Here is an 18956-nt window from a genome sequence, read left to right on the forward strand (position 1 = left end):
TAAATAAATTCTAGTAATAAAATAAATAAATAGATTTAAAAAATGAGTATTATTGAAACTTCTGAAGGTCATTTTTTTCATCTTTTATTAATTATTTGTTTATGAGTTTTAGTACCTACTGTAAATAAGCCCCTCATCCTTTATTTTAATTTTATTGTTTTTTACTTTTTATTCATAACACTGATGCTATATTAATTGAATACCATATACTATGTAGCCACATTTATACATATTATTTAGTTATGCTAGAATAATATAGCTCTATTTCGTGTTTACGTTTATTTAAACTACATCTACCTATTGGATTTTGATACGTACGGTAGAAATCTAAAAAAAACTACTTGCGTATCCTTATCACAGGTTGGATTTCTTATACAAGACAAGAAAGTCATTTCCTGGTATGTGGTGTAGAACAATTGTATCGCATTGTATAATGTAAACGTGCAAGGACAACGTCAGTATATCTCTAAGTCCTAACAATAGGATTTCCTAATCACATTGTAAAAACGAGCGAGGTACCGAATCTTTGGACGAGTTATTTGTGGGACGAATCTACTGTAGTTTATATGAAGCGTCGACAATGGCGTTCCATCCCCCGCATAATTTATCTCCAGGACGTCTTGTGCAACCAGCTCAGCTCTGAGAAACAAAAACAAAAACAACGTACATACGAGAATTCACAAAGAGAAGTTTTTACATGCGAGTGAATAGATACTAAAGTGATGATTGGTGGAAACTCACGACACTTCAGATAACTAGCACTGATAGTGATATTTTTAGTACTTTATTTGGAATTGGAGGTATACAGTTACTTGTACAAAATGTATATATATATATAATAGATACAGTCGAACTTCACTCGCTCGAACTCGGATGGCTCGAACACCCGGGATTTCTCGAACACAATTCAAAGTACCAAAATTTTCTCCTGTATAATCAACATAAATAACCATGGACATACATGTGATAAAGTAATTCCTTCAAAAACTGGAGATATGTCATTTTTTTTCAGCTGGAGATTTAGTTTGAAAACTGGAGGTTTTTTATCGTTTTTTTCGCTGCATAATGAATCAGATATATGTCAAACTTATGGAAAACCTTGTATTAAGTCTGTTTTCATGAGAAAAAATGTTGAATACCCCATTTGAATAATTAGAATAACTCTTTTGATGGAGTAATACTTGGACATTTTAATGATTTTATTATTGACAATATTTACATAACAAGAACAGCATAAACATGAATAACTTTCTATTTAAAAGTGTCTTCATTACTAAATAGCTACTATTAATTAAAAAAAATTCATTTAAATATTGTCACTACGTGCAATTGCTACTATTGCATTAATATGCATCAAAATGATTTAATTTCAAATAGTCATTACTGGCTTGGCACCACTTTAACTTTGACTTCCATGCAGCATTGAATTTGGAACAGTGCTTTGCTTTCTTGGCAGTAGGTGCTGAAGATGAAATATTACTTTTCGGTATTTTGACAGTTGATGATCATGAGAGTGCTCCAAATCGAAAAATACACATAGTTCCTCCATTGACTTAGATAAAAAACAAGCCATACTTTGAGCTAATTTCAGTGTTTCCATAACCATAAAAAAATCAAATGTCCTGCATCAGTATTTACACAGTGCGTCCCAATTGTCGCTAATAAATAGTTTAATCATGTAAGAGCGTGCCACTAAAACTTTGGATAATCGTCAATCATCTCCTGTTTGCTCTGTAATTATCACACCTTTAATTACATCTCGTCGATAACCACCAAGGCTCTAAATTACTGTTTATGACCCTAATTAACATGTTTACCTGTCTGCCCGAGATCAACCGGAAATGTTATTATTCGATCCTCTCAGGTTTTTTTGTTCAGTAAATAAAATAAATGGCGTCCAAAATTTGTTCACGGTATAATTTTCGGAAAGCGGTAGATTTTCTGTTTAAATGGTAGAATGGTAGGCGGGTTCTAATTCGGGTAGAAATGAACTACCGCCGGTAGGTTCACATGTATGCATGGATTTCTCAAACTTCGATTTCTTGAACACTCAAACTGACTAGTTGGTCCGTTCGGTAAAAAATCTTAGAGAATAACCCTTACTAACTCAAACTCGTCAACCATTTTGTAATCTTGGGTAATAAAAGGTGTGAAAAACTGAAACCCAATCATTAATCAGTGTCATTTTAGTTAGTTACAGGTAATATTAAGTCATCACTAATTAAGTAGTTTTGATCTTAACATAGTCCTGATTGAAGTTCGAGAATGTTCCGAAGTCAATATGATGAAAGCATGAAAGAAAATTGGCTGGAAACGAATTGTTGACCACGGAACTCAAACTCTGAACGTTTTTAAAGGCGAACATATTTTTAATGTCTACAAATCAACATAATCTTCCGAAAGCAAATGAAAAGAATCCACGAACTAACACAACGTCGTAGGAAGTAAGCAATTTCTAACAACAAAGCTGAACTTGGACCGGCAACGAAAAAAAATCCGGAAATATACGAACTTCAATTTCTCGAACTGCTGATAACTCAAACACATTTCAATGGTCCCTTGGAGTTCGAACTACTGAGGTTTGAATGTATAGGTAAAAATATATTTCATGACACCTTTAATAAATAAATAAATAAGTTTTATTTAGAGACAGCATGAAATACATAATAATAAACATAATCTCTATTGAGCTTTTGACCTACATAATATAACAACAAAGCATGCCAATAAATAATGGACAATACAAGAGATACATATATATGATTAGAGCTGGCAAACAAAGCAAAATGAAAGCAGATGAATAAATAGCACTAGAACTAAAAGCAACTAAAACTGAGGTGATAAAAGCAATATAAAAGCATTAAAGCAAAATAAAATATATATAAATACTCGAAATAACCTAGATGCAGTCAGCACATGCTGTGCATTTACAGTTTTTTTCCATCCCAAGATTTTATAATGTTTTTAAATTGATTAAAATTTGATATTTTTCTAAAATCATCAGGTAGGTAATTCCATAAAGCAGCTGCAGCATATTTCCCATAGATTGTTCTTTGTACTCTTGGTATATCTACAATATTTGAATATCTAACATCATAATTTGAGTTTTTAAAAACAACAAGATCTTGTAAACATGACAATGACAGTTTGTTTAAAATCTTAAAACACTCTATAGCCATTGTACGCATCCTTCTGATTTCAAGCGATGGTACTTTAGGTCGATGTAATAGTTCATCATACATTGTATGTACTCTTATTGTCTTCATATATAAACTGCAAGGCTTTCTCTTTTTTTTTCAATTTAGAAGTATTACTTTCTGTGCAAAAATGCTATGCCAAAAGACAAAAATTAAAATTAGTGTGTTTTGAAAAACGTGAATAAAAGACTGAAAATTTGAAAACTGTCATAACTGAATATCTAGGATTTCGGCATTCACAACATTTTTTAAAAATCTATATTGAAAGATACATGGTATACAGAGCAGTCTGGTACATTATGTCTGCACACCTAAGACTTACAGTCTGAAGCACATGGATATCTGTTCCTTGAAAAATCAAGTACTAAATCTGCATACAATGATTTTTTCACAGGCGTATGGATAAAGGAATGATTTTGAAACTTCAAACTTCAAAACCTTCATAGAACAAAGGAAAATGATTTAATTGATTTCAATCTTTAAAAGTGGCAAAAAGAGGTTTGAATAGTAGTTGTTTTACATAAAATGTAACATCATAGGGATAATGTGATTTTTAAATGGAGCTAAATATACAAGTTTCTTTGATTCATTGAAATCAGGTACTGGTATTTTTAAGTTTTAATAATCAATTTATATCTCGTAAATGTCCATGCATATCAGTCACAATGTCAAGTTATTTATAAAATGCTCCTTGAGTCGACACACAATTAGGGATGATGCTACTATCATATTTTGGGCTGCATGGCGGCCTCATTTACCTGTTGGCAGCCCCATTCCCCTGTTAGACTAGGGAAATTCCCAAGTTTGGGAAAAAAATTGTAAAATCAGGCTTTTCATATCCAATCTATATACTGAAACTGGAAGTTTGCATCACCAAGTTTGCATGTCTTCGGGAGTGTTCAATGCAATGATCTTACACATTAAAATTGACTTTTTAAGTATGGACTCATACTGTCTTGACAATTCCCAATTCATTGAAAAATTCCCAACAGTCACAATGGGATGCTCATTTGGAGATGGTTAAAATCAAACCCAGACAATGGACATTAGAAGTCATCAATTTTAGATATGTGTTCCTCCTCTGTACAATGCATGTACTTTAAATGGACCCACTTAAGAGAGCCATCACAGTGTGCCCAGTTAACAATTATTGGGACAGAATAAAATTGGAATGAGACTCTAAATTGATGGTAATTGCTGTATAGTGTAGTTTCATGTTCATGTCATGCATGTTGGATGTATGACCATTAGAACTATACTTTCCTGCTTGAGAGATGTTTGATGATGGATTTTTAGAAAATCTACCAACTTGTATTTATTAAATATTTGCATGTATTTCTGGTTACCCATTTTTTTTTTATTGACCAACCCCAATTTATGCAGGTCAAACAAACCAACAAATAAAAAAATTCGTTGCCAAGAAAAAAATTTCTGTTTCAGGCGACATTGGATGAAAAAATAGGGTTGGTAGGTACATTTAGGTGAAATTAAAATTATTTTATATGGACACTTATTGAAGGATATCTTGACTTTGATAGTGCTGAACTAAAAAATGATAGTAAAATGCTATTTCATAAAAATACCAACTAAATGTGCAAGGGTAAGCAGACAAAATAGGGTAAGTAGGATAACCATAAAGAAAAGTTTTTTTTGTCTCTGGCCTTATTACACTTTTATTGTCTTAATTCTCCTTTAGGTATTTTGCATGCCTGGATGATACATACATGTATGAACCATGTCAAGACAACAAAGAGGAATATTTGGTGTGAAAAAAGACCCAAAGAACCAGATACTGTTTTTCAGTAGAAATGGTGAAGAATGGCCATCAGATGATTCCGATGACTCAGATTTTTTTCCCTTAGATGACGAAGATGAAAGGTTTGTAAGCCAATGATTATACAATAGAGGTACATATATGTCAAATGAGGATGATTATGATACATGTACATGTACATTTTGCATATTTTCTCCCATAACTTGAAGGGTATTTATGATCATCTAATCTCAGCCTACTAATTCAAGTATACTAAATTGTATAACCAGAATGGATATGGTGAATATGTCAAAGAGACACATTCCCGACAGGTTGAAAATTGTCAGCTCAAGGTCACCCATAGGTCTTCAATGAACGAGTGCAGGCTGCAGCTGGCCTCAAAATTTTCACACAGGTATAACAAAAGAGTGGCCTTTATAGACTCAAGCAAAATAAAACAAAACTAAAGTGACAACAAACAAAAAATACAGAGGGCCACTGTGGAAAAATATTATGCAATAAATTACATCAAAATCAGTTAAAAAAAATAAAGAAACTGATTATATGTTACACAAATGGACTACTTGCAGTTAACTGATATGCCAGCTCTCAACTACATGTAGTTTAAATCTACATAAGGTTATGTTCTCATCGTGTGCAGTATCAATCCCAATTCTTTCCATTCAGGGTTGAGAACTGTGGTACATCATAATTCATACAATAAGGACAGAACACAGTCACATGTCCTGCCAAAAACTGCTTGAGATATAGTGTGTTAATTTCTGTGTGAAGATCCTATGAGTGAATCAATGTTAATGCCAAAAAATGATATCTTTAATGATTTGACAACAATATCATAAATATACTCGGTACCCCTTGCAAATGAGTCTATTCAATGGTTTAGTAAACTTTTTGGATGAGTATTGAGCTTTCAATGCTTTCTGAATATTACCATAAAATAAAGGGTGGGAGATACCCACAAGTATTAATGCTTTACAAATACATCTATGTTTCAGAAGAGTTCCTTGTACTGGTTGAAAAATTTTGTGAATGTTCTTACAAGCTTGAGTTATATAACAATTTCTTTTGATAAAATCGGAAATGTGTATGTTGTATACATGTATAGTAGGCTAGGATTGAACATCCATGTAAAACACCCACTATAGCCAGTGATAGTAGTATATATAATTTTAAACTTAAACTTCAGATTCAAGTAACTCAGTTTTGGAAGCAGACTCAAATTCATGCATTTATTTCATAAATGATCCTCATTTGTGTGGACATTGACTCAGTGGTCAAGGCAGTGCATGTCAGATATCTGCCCAGAAATGTTAGAAAACTTCTTTGTTTCAAATCTGATGAAATTTCATTTGTATTAAAATCTGATTGAGCATGATTGCTTTGTATATGATGAAACATACATGATATGATGTAGTATAATATTTTATGCAGGTAAAAATGCTCTTTAGTAATATATTCATTGTTATGATGTTAATTTGTAGGGAGAAGACAATAGAAAGTGATTTAAAGAAAGCAAAGTTAGATAAAAATGGAGACAAACCTAATGGTATCACATTACAAATGACAGCTACAGAGTTACCTCCCTTACCTACAGAGCTATGGCTACATATATTCCAAGATGTAGTGAAAATTGCTGGACCATTACCATTTTTGTGCAGGTACTTTAATAGAACAATACAAAAAAAAAGAACTTTTTAAATCTATTTTTATTAGCATGATTTGATTTGTGATTGTGCTGAATGTAAGCTGTTTGTTTAGTTACTTGCTGGTTGAGGAAGCTTGCTATATAAGATGGGGTTACTGGTCCCTACTGTTCAGCAAAAAGGGCCAAAAATGGATAAAATAAGTGTTTATTTTTACATTGGATTCATCGGAATTCCATAACTGCATTTTTCAATTTTGAGTAACAAGGGATCAAAGTGGCCAAAAATGTAATTTTTTAGAAGACTTTGATTTTTTTTGTAAATTGTCCATGTTTGCAACAGCTTTCTGCTTTCTTGACAATAGAATGAGTAAAATTGTATGGATTTCTTTGAAATTGTACCACAAATTCCACATCACAAGAGGTAACTTTTGATTCCTTTAAATGGTTAGGACAAATTAGAAATAAGGAGCTAAAAAGAAGCTTCTTCTTAAACAAAATATAAATTGCTGATTCCATTTTTTTTGGGGGGGGGATAGTCTAAGTGAGCAGTGCTGTCAATCAACATTAATTGATCATGAATATTAACTTTAAGTATGAAAATGAGCTGAAAAGGGACGAGTGTATATTGGGCAGATGGCATAGCTGTTTATTATATCCCCTCTCCATGAGTGAGTGGTATCACTTTGTCCATCCAAATTTCGTCACAATTATCTCATCACCCAATGAATTGATTGATCTCAAATTCTATGTGTGGCTCTATGTAGATGAGGCTCATGTAGTATGGGATTTTGATTGCTGTATGATATCGACTTCTTGTTTTGTGGGACTATGCTATTTTTCACTATATGAAATGATAGAGAAAATTTTCATCACAAAAATTTCAGCTCCTTATAGATATCTAACTTGTTGTGTGGTTTTAGATAGATGAGGCATACATTGTTTGCAATAGGGCTTGTAAGTCTCATTCTAGTTTCAGTTTTGCTTCAGGAATTTCCAATGTAGAATGTATTGAAATCCAAAGACTGATCTGCAATTTATTGTTTACTTCTGGGAAATTGAAACGCCGCATTATAATGCAAAATCTTCTATTTTATGCTTTTCTTAACATTTTCATCCTGTAGAACTAGATATTTGTCTTTTTTTATCAGTATTTTTACACAAGAAGATATTTTGCTTTTAATTTTGAACTCAATGTTATGTTAATGACGAATCTCCATGCATTTGAATAGTAGACGAGGACTTATTCTCATGAAACCATGGTTTCGCATGATGAGACTTACGTACCCTATTTTAATTGCTGTACAATACCAACTCTCTGTTTCATGGGACTTCACTATATACAATGTTGAAAGACAGGGAATGTTTTTGTAAAAAATCTCAGCTTCCAATGGATGGATTGTTTTCAAATTTGGTTTGTTGCTTTATGTAGATAGGGCAAACATTGTAAGCAGTTTTGATTGCTGCACAGTATCAACTTCCTGTATGAGTGGGGTATCCCTAGCACAACAATGCATGCAACTTCATATTTTCTTTAGAATTTTTTTTAAGACCTGATTTAGTACTTTTTGTAGTTTTCATACAACACAATATTCCTCTTAATAAATGTTACATGATGAGTGTTATTATGTATGTGTATTTTTAGGGCTCAGAAAGTATGCACTCAGTGGAGAGATCTAGCAGTACATCCTTCACTGTGGAGAAAGGTTGACCTATCATATGGGTGGATTAAGGCCAAAGACGAAACTTTGCGATGGTTAAGTGAACATAGATTATCTCAGTGTGAAGATATAAACTTATCTGGATGGACTCTACCAAATGCCTTTAAAACATTGACTGAGAACTGTTTACACCTACAGTGTGTAAACCTGTCAAATTGTAAGAAGTTAAAACAAGAGGGAGTTGTTTCCCTTGCAGAGAATTGTACTTATCTGATAGACATTGATTTTTCTGGTACTGGTGTGAGTATACCACAACATAGCTAAGTTTTGTCATATTCATTTCATTTAAAAATTTTATATTGACCAACTAAGTGTGACAGACACTATCTTCATCATCTTCATCATTTGTGTTGCATGGTATATAAATTCTAAGATATATGAGGATTAAAATCTAAAAAAAATACAATCCCACTATAGTAATTGTACCTTAAAGATAAATTCCAATACCATACACACTCTTCTGTAAGTTAGGTGTTTGGGAGTAAATTTTGAATTGCCAAGTTGGTACCAACTAGGTTACGGGCTACAGAATTCCAGCTGGGGGACATTGATACTTGACATGAAATTGAAGATGAGGGATGTGTTTTTTCATTCTTTCACTTAGTGGCCATTTCTTTCTTATCACATGAGACAAAAATATGAAAATTGACTTGTTTCAGATAACCTATGTGTCTTTGGAAGACTTCTCTATCATTTCAGATAACCTATGTGTCTTTGGAAGACTTCTCTATCATTTCAGATAACCTCTGTGTCTTTGAAAGACTTTATTCAGAAGAGATGTGCTAAGTTAAAGCGTATAGATATAAGCCATAACAATAAGCTTCTAGGCTTTATCACAGTGATGGAGTCTATCATGGCAAGTTTAAACTGCTGCAAAATCTAAGAATGCAAAATATAAAATTTCTCTGTTTCCTGAATAGTAAGTTTTTAATATTTTCACTCAAAGCCGTCCTTTTCTTTGTAAGTTTATTTATATATTTTGTTTATAATTCAAAACTGTAGATGGTCCTAAAGTACAGTGTTTAGTAAGTTCCAAATCAGAAGAGAATGTGATATCATAATGTAACTTCTACACTTAAGAAAATGAAATATGAATAGTTTATTTGTTTATAAGTCTTTGTAGTATTACATGTATATTTGAAAAAAAAATCAGTAAAATTCCTTAAATATGCATGTTTATCTTATTAGTTGTAACAAGCAATGCTAAAAAGCAATTATTGGTGTCATGCATTTTTATTGCCTGCCAAAAATGTATAATGTCATGCTCACTTCCTTTAAATATTCTACCAGTATTTCTCTGATAAATCATTTTTGGTATGCTAAGAAATGCAACTTATTGACATCTGATCCGTATGAATTGCATCATGCTTAAACCACAAAAAAAACCATAATCTACAAAATGAGCCCAAGTTTATGTTCGTGTGCTGTCAAACTGTCAATCAGAACTTCTTGAAAAGACAGTGACTAATTTGTAGACAATGTTTATACATTTACAAAGGAGAGGAAACCCCACTGAAATATTCATTGTTGTGATGTTATTTTTTAATCAAAACAATGTAATAGTATATTCAATAACTTTCAGAAATGTCCCAAGTTGACAGTTTTAGATATATCCAACATTGACAATGTACCAACATATATAACTATGGATCTAGAGGAGTTCCACAGGTCATGTCCTAAACTGAAGGTTCTTAGAATGGGCAACAATAGATACAAAGGTGTTCCGAAGACTGATGATGATAAGGTAATGGCCTTTTCAGACTTATAAGGCTTTGATACCACAAGGATAATTAAATTTAGATAAACTTACAGTTATGAGTATAGTAACCAAAATGTAGCTATGTCTTGTGGACCTATTTCAAATGATCCAATCAAACTTTTTTGGTATCCTGAAAATATCCATATGTTGTATTCCAATGTACATGCTCATTTCAAGCAACTGAGGTCATTGATAAAAGAATTATGTTTATTAATTTGGAAGACATATGGTCTGAACTAAACATTTATTCGTTGTACATTTGAAAATGTGAAAACTTGTTGTAAATAACTGTTTTATTAGAATAAAAATCATTCATGGCTATGATGTAGACTAGATTTATAGAGGACCAAATCCTCATAAAGGTAATTAATATGAATTTGACCTATCACCTTTGAAGCACTGAAAGTACCAATTTCAGTCAGTAAGCAAGCTTGTATTACTGGGTAAGGATCCCTTTACTTTTGTATCTTTAACAAAAACAAAATGTGAAGTAGCAGTCTTTATTAAAACCAGACAAAAAGTGATTCATGTATATCAAAAACCCACCAAATTTAGTTTTATTTCTTGTTCAGAAACTGTTACTGATCACATAACCAGTCTTAGTTTTTCCTTTGGTTGTTGCGCTCTTGAGATAAAAATTATGTAGATTGTACATGAAATTGGCACTTTGCAAGAGTTATCGTTCTTTATTTGATTTCATTTGGTTTATTTAGTGGTAGTTGTGTGATTTTCTAAAAAGTGCAGATCTGAATGCAGAAATGATAACCGTTAAGTGAAAGTATAGAATATATAGACTGAAAGAGCATCGTTTGTTTGGTGGGTTTTTCTACACCATGATTCACTTTACCATTGCCAGTGTCTGTATTTTATATGGACTGGTACTTAATAGCTCACATCTTAAAATTTTGTTAAACTTTTTTAAAAGTTTTAAACAGTTAAGGGCATAAAAATATCAGTATATTCCAGTTCATCCTCTGACAGGTTATACCTGCCTCATATTAATAATGAGCCAAGACAAGTTAATTCTGCTTCACCTGCTTGACCAATGAGAACACTGAGAATGTTTGATGTAACAAGGTAGGAATTATATACCTATAAATGCATATTCAAACATAACAATATTATTTATGTAGGATATGTCTCCTGGGTTTCCTGACCTTGAAGAGTTGAGGATCTTTGACCTCAGTGGAAAGAATTACATGCATAATACTACAGTCTATGATGTGCTCTACAGGTAAACTTGTAATATTATAATCAAGATGTATGTTTTTGGGGACCTAAAGTTTTGTAAAACCCATTTTACAATGAGAAATGTTTCAGCATGTCATTCTAAAACAATCTTTCAATATTTTATTAATTGAACTAAGAAAATATTGTGAATGTATACCTCCTATTTTGGCTTACTTTAATAGTGTTTACATGTATATTGAAGATACTTATGTGCTGACAAATATATGATGCATGCAAAAGTTGTATAATTTTTTATTTTGGCTGTCTTTTCAATTTCATTGGGCCTATGATTAGATTCTTCCAAAGTCGAAATCAATGATGCACACATAGAATTATCAATATCTAAATAAACTATCAACTGAAACCTTATGAAATGCTTGTATACAATACAATCATATGGAGCTGCTCCCAGCGAAGCATCTTATTCCATAAATATGATACAAAGAATTTTTAGTATTGTTAATCTCTTATTCCATCTTATGAATACTTCATCTGCATCTTTAGTCATATGTCAATTATTGGCTATCAAAAAAATGAACTTGTATTCCTTCTTTGAAACTTTTGGTCTGCATTTTTCTAAGGATTCTTCACAAGTCTCCCAAACTGAAAGTTTTAGACATCCGAGGAAGATGTAATGAAGCCTATAATGTTTTGTCCAACATGCCAGCAGCTGATGTAGAGAGTTTGCATATAGGTCTATCTTCTACACAGTATGATGATTCTTATTTAGAATTATTTCTTAAGGTATGTTATAAAACTGATGACTGTTCATTTAGGAGATAACTGTTTTGTATTTGTAAAGTTCCTAGTGTAGAATTGATTGTCATAAATTGAGTAACAGGCAACACATCAGCTGTCAGAGCTTTCAGCTACAGGTTTTACATGTCAGATGCATGCATTCCATATCAGTGCAAATTGGTGTTTATTTTTTCCTGATGAATGGTCTAATTGAGCAGTGTTCTCAATCACCATTGGTCAATTATAAATATTCTTTTTAAGTATAAAGAGGAGGTTGTCATTTCATTGTTATAGCACTTTATTGATTTTGGGCCTGGTCCAAATTATGAACCAAATTAATTTTTTTTTTAATTCAAAGAAAATGAAACTTTGAGAGTTCTATGTAATACTCAATCTTACTGTTTATTGAAATGTCAGCTTTTGGGCCCTAGTTTCAATTTGAAACAAGTCAGGGAACAAATGGTTGAAAAATAAAGTTTGTTTGGTTTCAACTAAAATTTAGTTTCTGAGGTTCTTGATATACAGAACCTACCATTTTCTTTGTATCTTGATTTTGGAAATGGGGTACCTTTTCCGTTATTTATATCTAACATATCTAAATTAAACTTTTTAATTTTATTTTTTTTTAAAACTGTTTGATTTCATGAAATTTCAAATTCACTAAGTTCTTTGATTTGCTAAATCTTAGATTTGGACTGTAAATAAGTCCAGTTTCAAATTTTTAGTTCCTTGTCTATATCATCCTGCTGTGCAAAATAATTAATACAATTCTAATTTCCTCTTGTATAATGGTTTCTTCCTTACACAATTATCTTTTGTAAGAACTTTTATTTTTCAGTGGAGACACAGTCTCAGAGTAGTGGATTTGTCATGGACACAAAATGTAGAGCTTGCTGTTGAGGCTTTAGCTAGTGGACCTGTCTTACTGTTAGAAAACATTCAATTAACAGGGTCCAATATCATTACTAGAAATCTCAGGTAAGTGTCAGAAAAATACAGGAATAATGACAAATCACAAAATATCTTAATTTGATATTCATGTATGGGGTTTTTATAAAACACAACCTTCTCACAAGCCTGTGACGTAGACCATTATTAAAAGAAAAATAAATACTTAAAGTAAAATCAAAAGAAATCTCTGTCTAAGTGAAATCAGAAAAATTGTTATTCAAGGGAAAAAAAATAAATATGGCATTGGAAATAAAAAACATGCAATCAACTTCATACTTCAGATAAAATTCTTTTTTTGATATAGTTTGTGGCATTTGAGCCTAAATTTATAGATTTTGTACAGCTTAATCATGTGGTTTTAATATTCAGTTTGTTGTAGGGATAAGCATTGTTTCTATGTGTACAAATGAATTTCTTGAAAAGTAGCTTTTATTTTACTTTCTCCAGGTCTTTACTTGATAAAAGTCCACATTTGAAGCATATCCAGTTGGAATCCTGCAGGAACTTGTTTCGGGGAATCAAACGCTCATACAAAGGGGAAGAAATAAAGATCCTGAAAAATAAATTGAAAAATATTTGACATGATTGACCTTTAACCTCAGGGAAAATGATGCTCTGATACAGATATGATTTCATATTTAAGAGGGCAGCTTCTCATCTGTTTAATGCAGCTAGGGAGTATGGGCAGAAAAAAACAATTGATTTTGTTTTGGCAAATATCCTTTGCAAGAACCAGAGAAGTAGGGATTTAACTTAGTTATTGTTTTCCAACTTCCATCTGTTGAAAGTTTATCAAAACTTAGGCATATATTTGTATACCTAACATACACGAGTAAAATTTGAATCCACCATTAGTTTTTTATATGCATTTAGTATTTAAGATAAATATAATTCAGGAAACATTTTTATAGTTTATACATACTCTATGCAGCATATTAAGTAAACAGAAATATAAAAATTGTCTTTACAGGACATCAAATTAGCTTTCAAGAGTGACAGGTCCAGGACTCTTTCAAATTACAATTCAAATGTCCACTTGAAAAAAAAAATGAAAGGTTCTCAATAAAGAATCAGTGTAAGAGTTTGAATGGAATTTAAAGGTTCTGGTTCAGAAATAGAGGAACCTGGATCTCATACCAAACCTACCGTAATTAGAATACCTGTGAACGTGTATACATGTGTGAAATGTGGAGAAGATAGGAATGACAATCAGTTATATAATTCATTGATTATTGGTTGGTCTGAAAGGGTAATCAAGGGAACCAAGATTCTAGCAGTAATCAACAGTATGTAATCCAGGGACAGACCAGACATGGAAACAGATAATCCCAACAAAGAACATTAAGTAACTAAATTAATACATACAAATTAACAAAAGTAAATGAGCAACTTGGACTCCATAAAACTGGGAGCAAGGACCAGGTGCACTGGTAGGGTAAGCATCAATCTATTCCTTCATTGTTTTCATGATTTCATCTGTTTAATAAAATTGAAATATTGTCATGACTGTTTCAAGCAGCTACACTTATTGTAATGGAATAAATGTTTTACAATAATGACTGTGAATAATACAGTGTAACCTGTCTAAATCAAACACTATATTTAAAATTGCTTCATATCAGTTTAAATTTTGATACTGGGTAAACCAAACACCTGTTTAAACCATACACAATTTTACAGTCCAAAAGGGGTTCATTTAGACAGGTTTTCCTGTATTACTTGTGTTGTTTAACTTATGTTTAAAATATGTTATTGTTTTTTTTCGTAATGTAAACTTTTATGTCATTTTCTATATAAATTTTGTAAATTAAAAATATTTTTATCACTTTGTTAAATTTTATTGCTACTTCGTATATTAGTTTCTTGCTGCTGAAAATGGTCCAAGTTTAAACTTTTTTTATTATATCCTCAACAAAAATTGTACATATGTACAAAGGGATTATCTTGTCTATTCATTTCAAACATTTGTTTGTCACTCCATGTACTTTGTAAGCTTCTCATAAGCCAATGATTGAATTTTAATGAAACTGATAGAATTGGTCTTGCATCATCTATAGGTTTACATGAAAGAAATAATGGTTGCTGGATGTTAACAGTGATAATTCAACTTAAACATGCTACATACTGCAGTTGAGGGGTACAACCAAAATTAGCTCGCAAACAGTTCTTGATTGAATCTTTGATATGCCGAATCTTGTGATAACAATAAATTTTTCCCCACCTGTTGAATTAAAAAATGTCAACATCAGAGTTCTGTCTTTGAGTCAGACTTGTCATTATTTCAATTGGTATGTGTCAGTCAACTATAATATTAATAACTGATGATTAATTATAAATTATATGATTTAAAAAAAATATCTTCAAAGGTTTTGGCAAAATTCACACAATAGAATAAGTAGTGGATATGGTGAAATGCAACAAATGCACCATTGTATAATTATTATAAAATAGTAAATAAAGGGTCACCAAAAGGTTTTCAATAAGTGTAAACACACATTTAAGTAAGCCTGGAAAGGCCCTGACAACACAAATAATAATCAAAATTTAATTGCTAGGAAGGAGTTATCAGGGGAACCAAAATTCTAGGAAAATTAATGTGTCTTACGGGTATGAAGTGTGAAAAGGACATAATAATTGACATATTGAGACAACAAGACATAAAACTTAATGAAACCAACAACAGGATACACTTATGACCTTGGATTTTTTTAGAGTCCAATATAAAAAAAAATCTTTCTTATCTTTGATTTGTTGATGATGACCCAGAAAAAATGTTGTGTATAATAGTATTGGCCTGCCTTTGTTCATTTGTCGGCTGTGTCCTCTGTGCCCTCTCTTGGTTTTCCATTGGCACTTGGCTTTTGTGCACTATTAATACAAGGTCGTGAAATTGATAACATTTTACAAGGCTACAATCCAAAAGAGGAAGGTTGGTATTGAATTTAGTATTAATGGCCCCAACCATTTTGAATTTAAGTGTCATAAAGGGGCTAAAAAGGAAGCATTTCTTTTCTAGTATAAGTATATTGTGTTATAATAATTTATGCCATAAATGGATATTAAGGTTAATGTACCCATAAGGAATTTTAAATAACTGTTAGTGGTTCATCGTTTGTGGCCGTATCAAACTGTGCCATGCAAATATTTTATTTCCCTGAAAAAAGAACGAATGTGCGTCTACAAATGAAAGGACAGGACGTCTTTTATATTTATATCCCCAATACAACAGAGGGACTTCGTGATGGTTCTTGTTTGTCCGAGCGCACGTTCGTTCGTCCGCACATTTAGACCGGCGATTTGACTGTTGAAACTTTGGAGGGCTGTTAGATATTGTATGTAATGCAACTTCAATTCACCAGCGGCTGTGCATTTGTCTACGTGCAATAAGCGTGTCTTGTTGCACTTCATATTTCAGACCATTTTTTTTGTATAATTATTCTTTTCTTGTGTCTAACAGCAAATTTTAAAGTTCTTTGACCATTTTCAATTTTATTCAAATTCTTGGCAACATTAAATCCAGATCAAATTATATTTAAGAGCTATATTAGGTTTAAATGTTGTGCTATACTTGTCCCGACTGTTAAGGGTTCAACCTGGGGTCGTATCAAGCATGGTTCTGAGAAGCATTTAATGTTGTTATGATCATGATCAAGACCATTGTTCATATTATTGATCGATGCATTTTATACGACTACGAAAAGTAAAACGTGCATTACGTTGCCTTTTAATGTCTGGGCATCATAACTTGAGTCAAATTGACTGGATCTCTTTTAAATGTCATATCCCCAAAGGAAGGTTGGACATTATTTAGATAAGCATTCAGTGTAGGAATGACTATGATATTGTTCCGCAGATCATTTTGAAATTGTGCCACAAGGTGCCATATCCCCACAGGATTTTTGAGTTGATTTAGCAGGTTTTGACTTAGAAGGGGCCAAAAAGTGATCACTTCGGTTGTAGTCATTTTTTTATCCCCGTTAAATGACAAAATTCAAAGCTGTATGAAGTTTGAATAGTGTGTCCATCTTGCCACGCCTGCTCAGGGTTCGACCTCTGCGGTCGTATCACGTATTTTATTTGGCATATGAGACTAGAGTTCCAGTTCAGACTAACTGCGTATCTGGTACATGGACTTGGATTTTATTTATCAAAACTCAGTTTTATAAATATAATTTGTTGATAAATGTCAAATAAAATGTTCAGAAATCGATTGATGTATGACATTTTTATATGGCAATCCATTGGCATTGCGCTGTCGTCGTCCGTAGACAATTTGTTATCGAGATAACTTAAGTTATGGTGGACCAATTGTTATAAAATTTTGATATGATTTGATTATCCACTAAAGAAAGCTTCCTATTTAATATGAAGTTTATGGCCCCTACCGTTTTAGAAGAAGGGGCCAAAAAAGGTAAAATAGGTGTTATAATAAGACCCATGTAGAAGTTTTTTTCCTCTCGATTTTTTATCATTCCTTTAATATTGTGTTCCTTATTTAATTTTGGTAAACTAGTGTATCAAGTAGATTTTATGCGTATTAGATCGTTTTTGAATTGTAAGGGGTCAACGGGGCTACCCCCTTAAAAAATCAACTTTTTAATTTTTGGTCCGATTTCAAATTTGTTTATTGGATTTCTTATGAAAATACCTGCCTGCATTTTCACCCAGATTTCAGATCTCTTGTGGTTTTCCAGGTATAAGGTTTCAAAGAGACCACACCAAAAAAATCGTCTTTTTTATTTGTTGTCTGATTTTAAAATTTTTTATTTGAATTTCAAATTTTGTGCAATATGGTGTAAAAACCAGCTGTTGTGTCCATAATGAATTATATGTCCCTATGCTTAAATGTGTTAAACATAATGTGTTCACACTTGCCCTTACTGTTCATGGTTCGACCACCGCAGTCGTATTATATACTGCGCTCTGCGAAGATTTTTTTAATTTTAATATGTGGTCATGGTCACTTGTAAATTTGAAATTGGTATTTTAAAAATTAAGTGTACATAAGGCTGACGATAAAATATCAGAAGTTATTATATAGTAATTTAATTTCAGAACTAACACGGTTTCTGATTGGATAAAAAATTTCGTTTATCATATACCAACCTTTGTAATGACTGTAACGTCATCAAACTTTTTTAATGATTTACTGGTTGAATTTGGTACTTAAATAAAATTATAAGGAATGACTGTTATATTTTTTCGGTCTATTTGAAATAACCTTCATGCCCGTGGTGCACACTTTAAAATAACCTGCTTCATTTCTAGACCTTACAATAAATAGATGACACATGAGTATTAAATCGAAACATTTCTATTTTCACAGATGAGACATATCTTGTCTTACCAGATTGACACTGACCGATCATTGTTATATTCACATGTAACATGAGGCATCACTTGGGGAACAACTGATACTATCTTACCCTTCCGGGGCACATCAATGGTGTCACTCACGATTTTTAGTGCATGGAATTTCATATTGCAAGTGCCTACAGGAGATCTTAAATTCCTGTTTTTATATGCAATTTAATTGCATTTTCCCCCTTTATCTACACTGTGCATTATTGCATGTACAAGTATATAGATCGCCTCTGTTTACCTGTTTGATTCGCGTTCTGGTCGTGTACTTGGATTATAAATGTCTCCTTTTTCATGTTTCGGTATTTTTTGTCGATATTTTATAGGAGTTCTATTTACCAGGCGCGGATCCAAGGACTGGCCTACCGGGCGTACCCCCCCTAAATCGGTAAGAAAAAATTTTTCACAAGTTTTTCCCCATAATAATTTTTGCCTGGCTTTGCACGGCATTTAATTCAATTAATGCCCTCCCCCCCCCAACTCGAATCCTGGATCCGCCCCTGTTTACCTCTGATTTAGTATATTTAAGGATGAAATGCGACAATGTCGATAAGAAAAGTCAATCAATTGGTTAAATGAAAAT

The 18956-nt window shown here is 32.3% G+C and overlaps 1 protein-coding gene across 2 annotated transcripts; it reads left to right on the forward strand.

Annotated features, from left to right (window-relative positions):
* The first annotated feature begins 563 nt into the window (after positions 1-563).
* Positions 564-14837, forward strand: LOC148622236 (F-box/LRR-repeat protein 6-like). 2 transcript variants are annotated; one of them, XM_088571932.1, is made up of 10 exons: positions 564-800; positions 4894-5075; positions 6453-6629; positions 8259-8574; positions 9074-9190; positions 9917-10078; positions 11227-11327; positions 11905-12067; positions 12900-13039; positions 13460-14837. In XM_088571932.1, exons 2-10 carry the CDS (start codon positions 4933-4935, stop codon positions 13590-13592), a joined length of 1452 nt encoding a protein of 483 aa, XP_088428058.1. In that variant the 5' UTR covers positions 564-800; positions 4894-4932; the 3' UTR covers positions 13593-14837. The 2 variants fall into 2 exon arrangements, with proteins under 2 accessions (XP_088428058.1, XP_088428059.1); XM_088571933.1 differs by lacking the exon at positions 564-800 and adding an exon at positions 2461-2593.
* The last annotated feature ends 4119 nt before the right edge of the window (positions 14838-18956 follow it).

The sequence above is a fragment of the Perna viridis genome, chromosome 3, assembly GCF_037379345.1.
Source record: "Perna viridis isolate PV_CMFRI_1.1 ecotype Kerala chromosome 3, ASM3737934v1, whole genome shotgun sequence".
Lineage (NCBI taxonomy): Eukaryota > Metazoa > Mollusca > Bivalvia > Mytilida > Mytilidae > Perna > Perna viridis.

Excerpts from the sequence above, each read along its gene's own strand:
- LOC148622236 (XM_088571932.1), top strand. The coding sequence starts at position 4,933 with ATGTCAAGACAACAAAGAGGAATATTTGGTGTGAAAAAAGACCCAAAG. Across the intron at positions 6,630-8,258 it reads CCATTACCATTTTTGTGCAG|GGCTCAGAAAGTATGCACTC; the intron begins GTACTTTAATAG and ends GTGTATTTTTAG. Across the intron at positions 8,575-9,073 it reads TTGATTTTTCTGGTACTGGT|ATAACCTCTGTGTCTTTGAA; the intron begins GTGAGTATACCA and ends CTATCATTTCAG.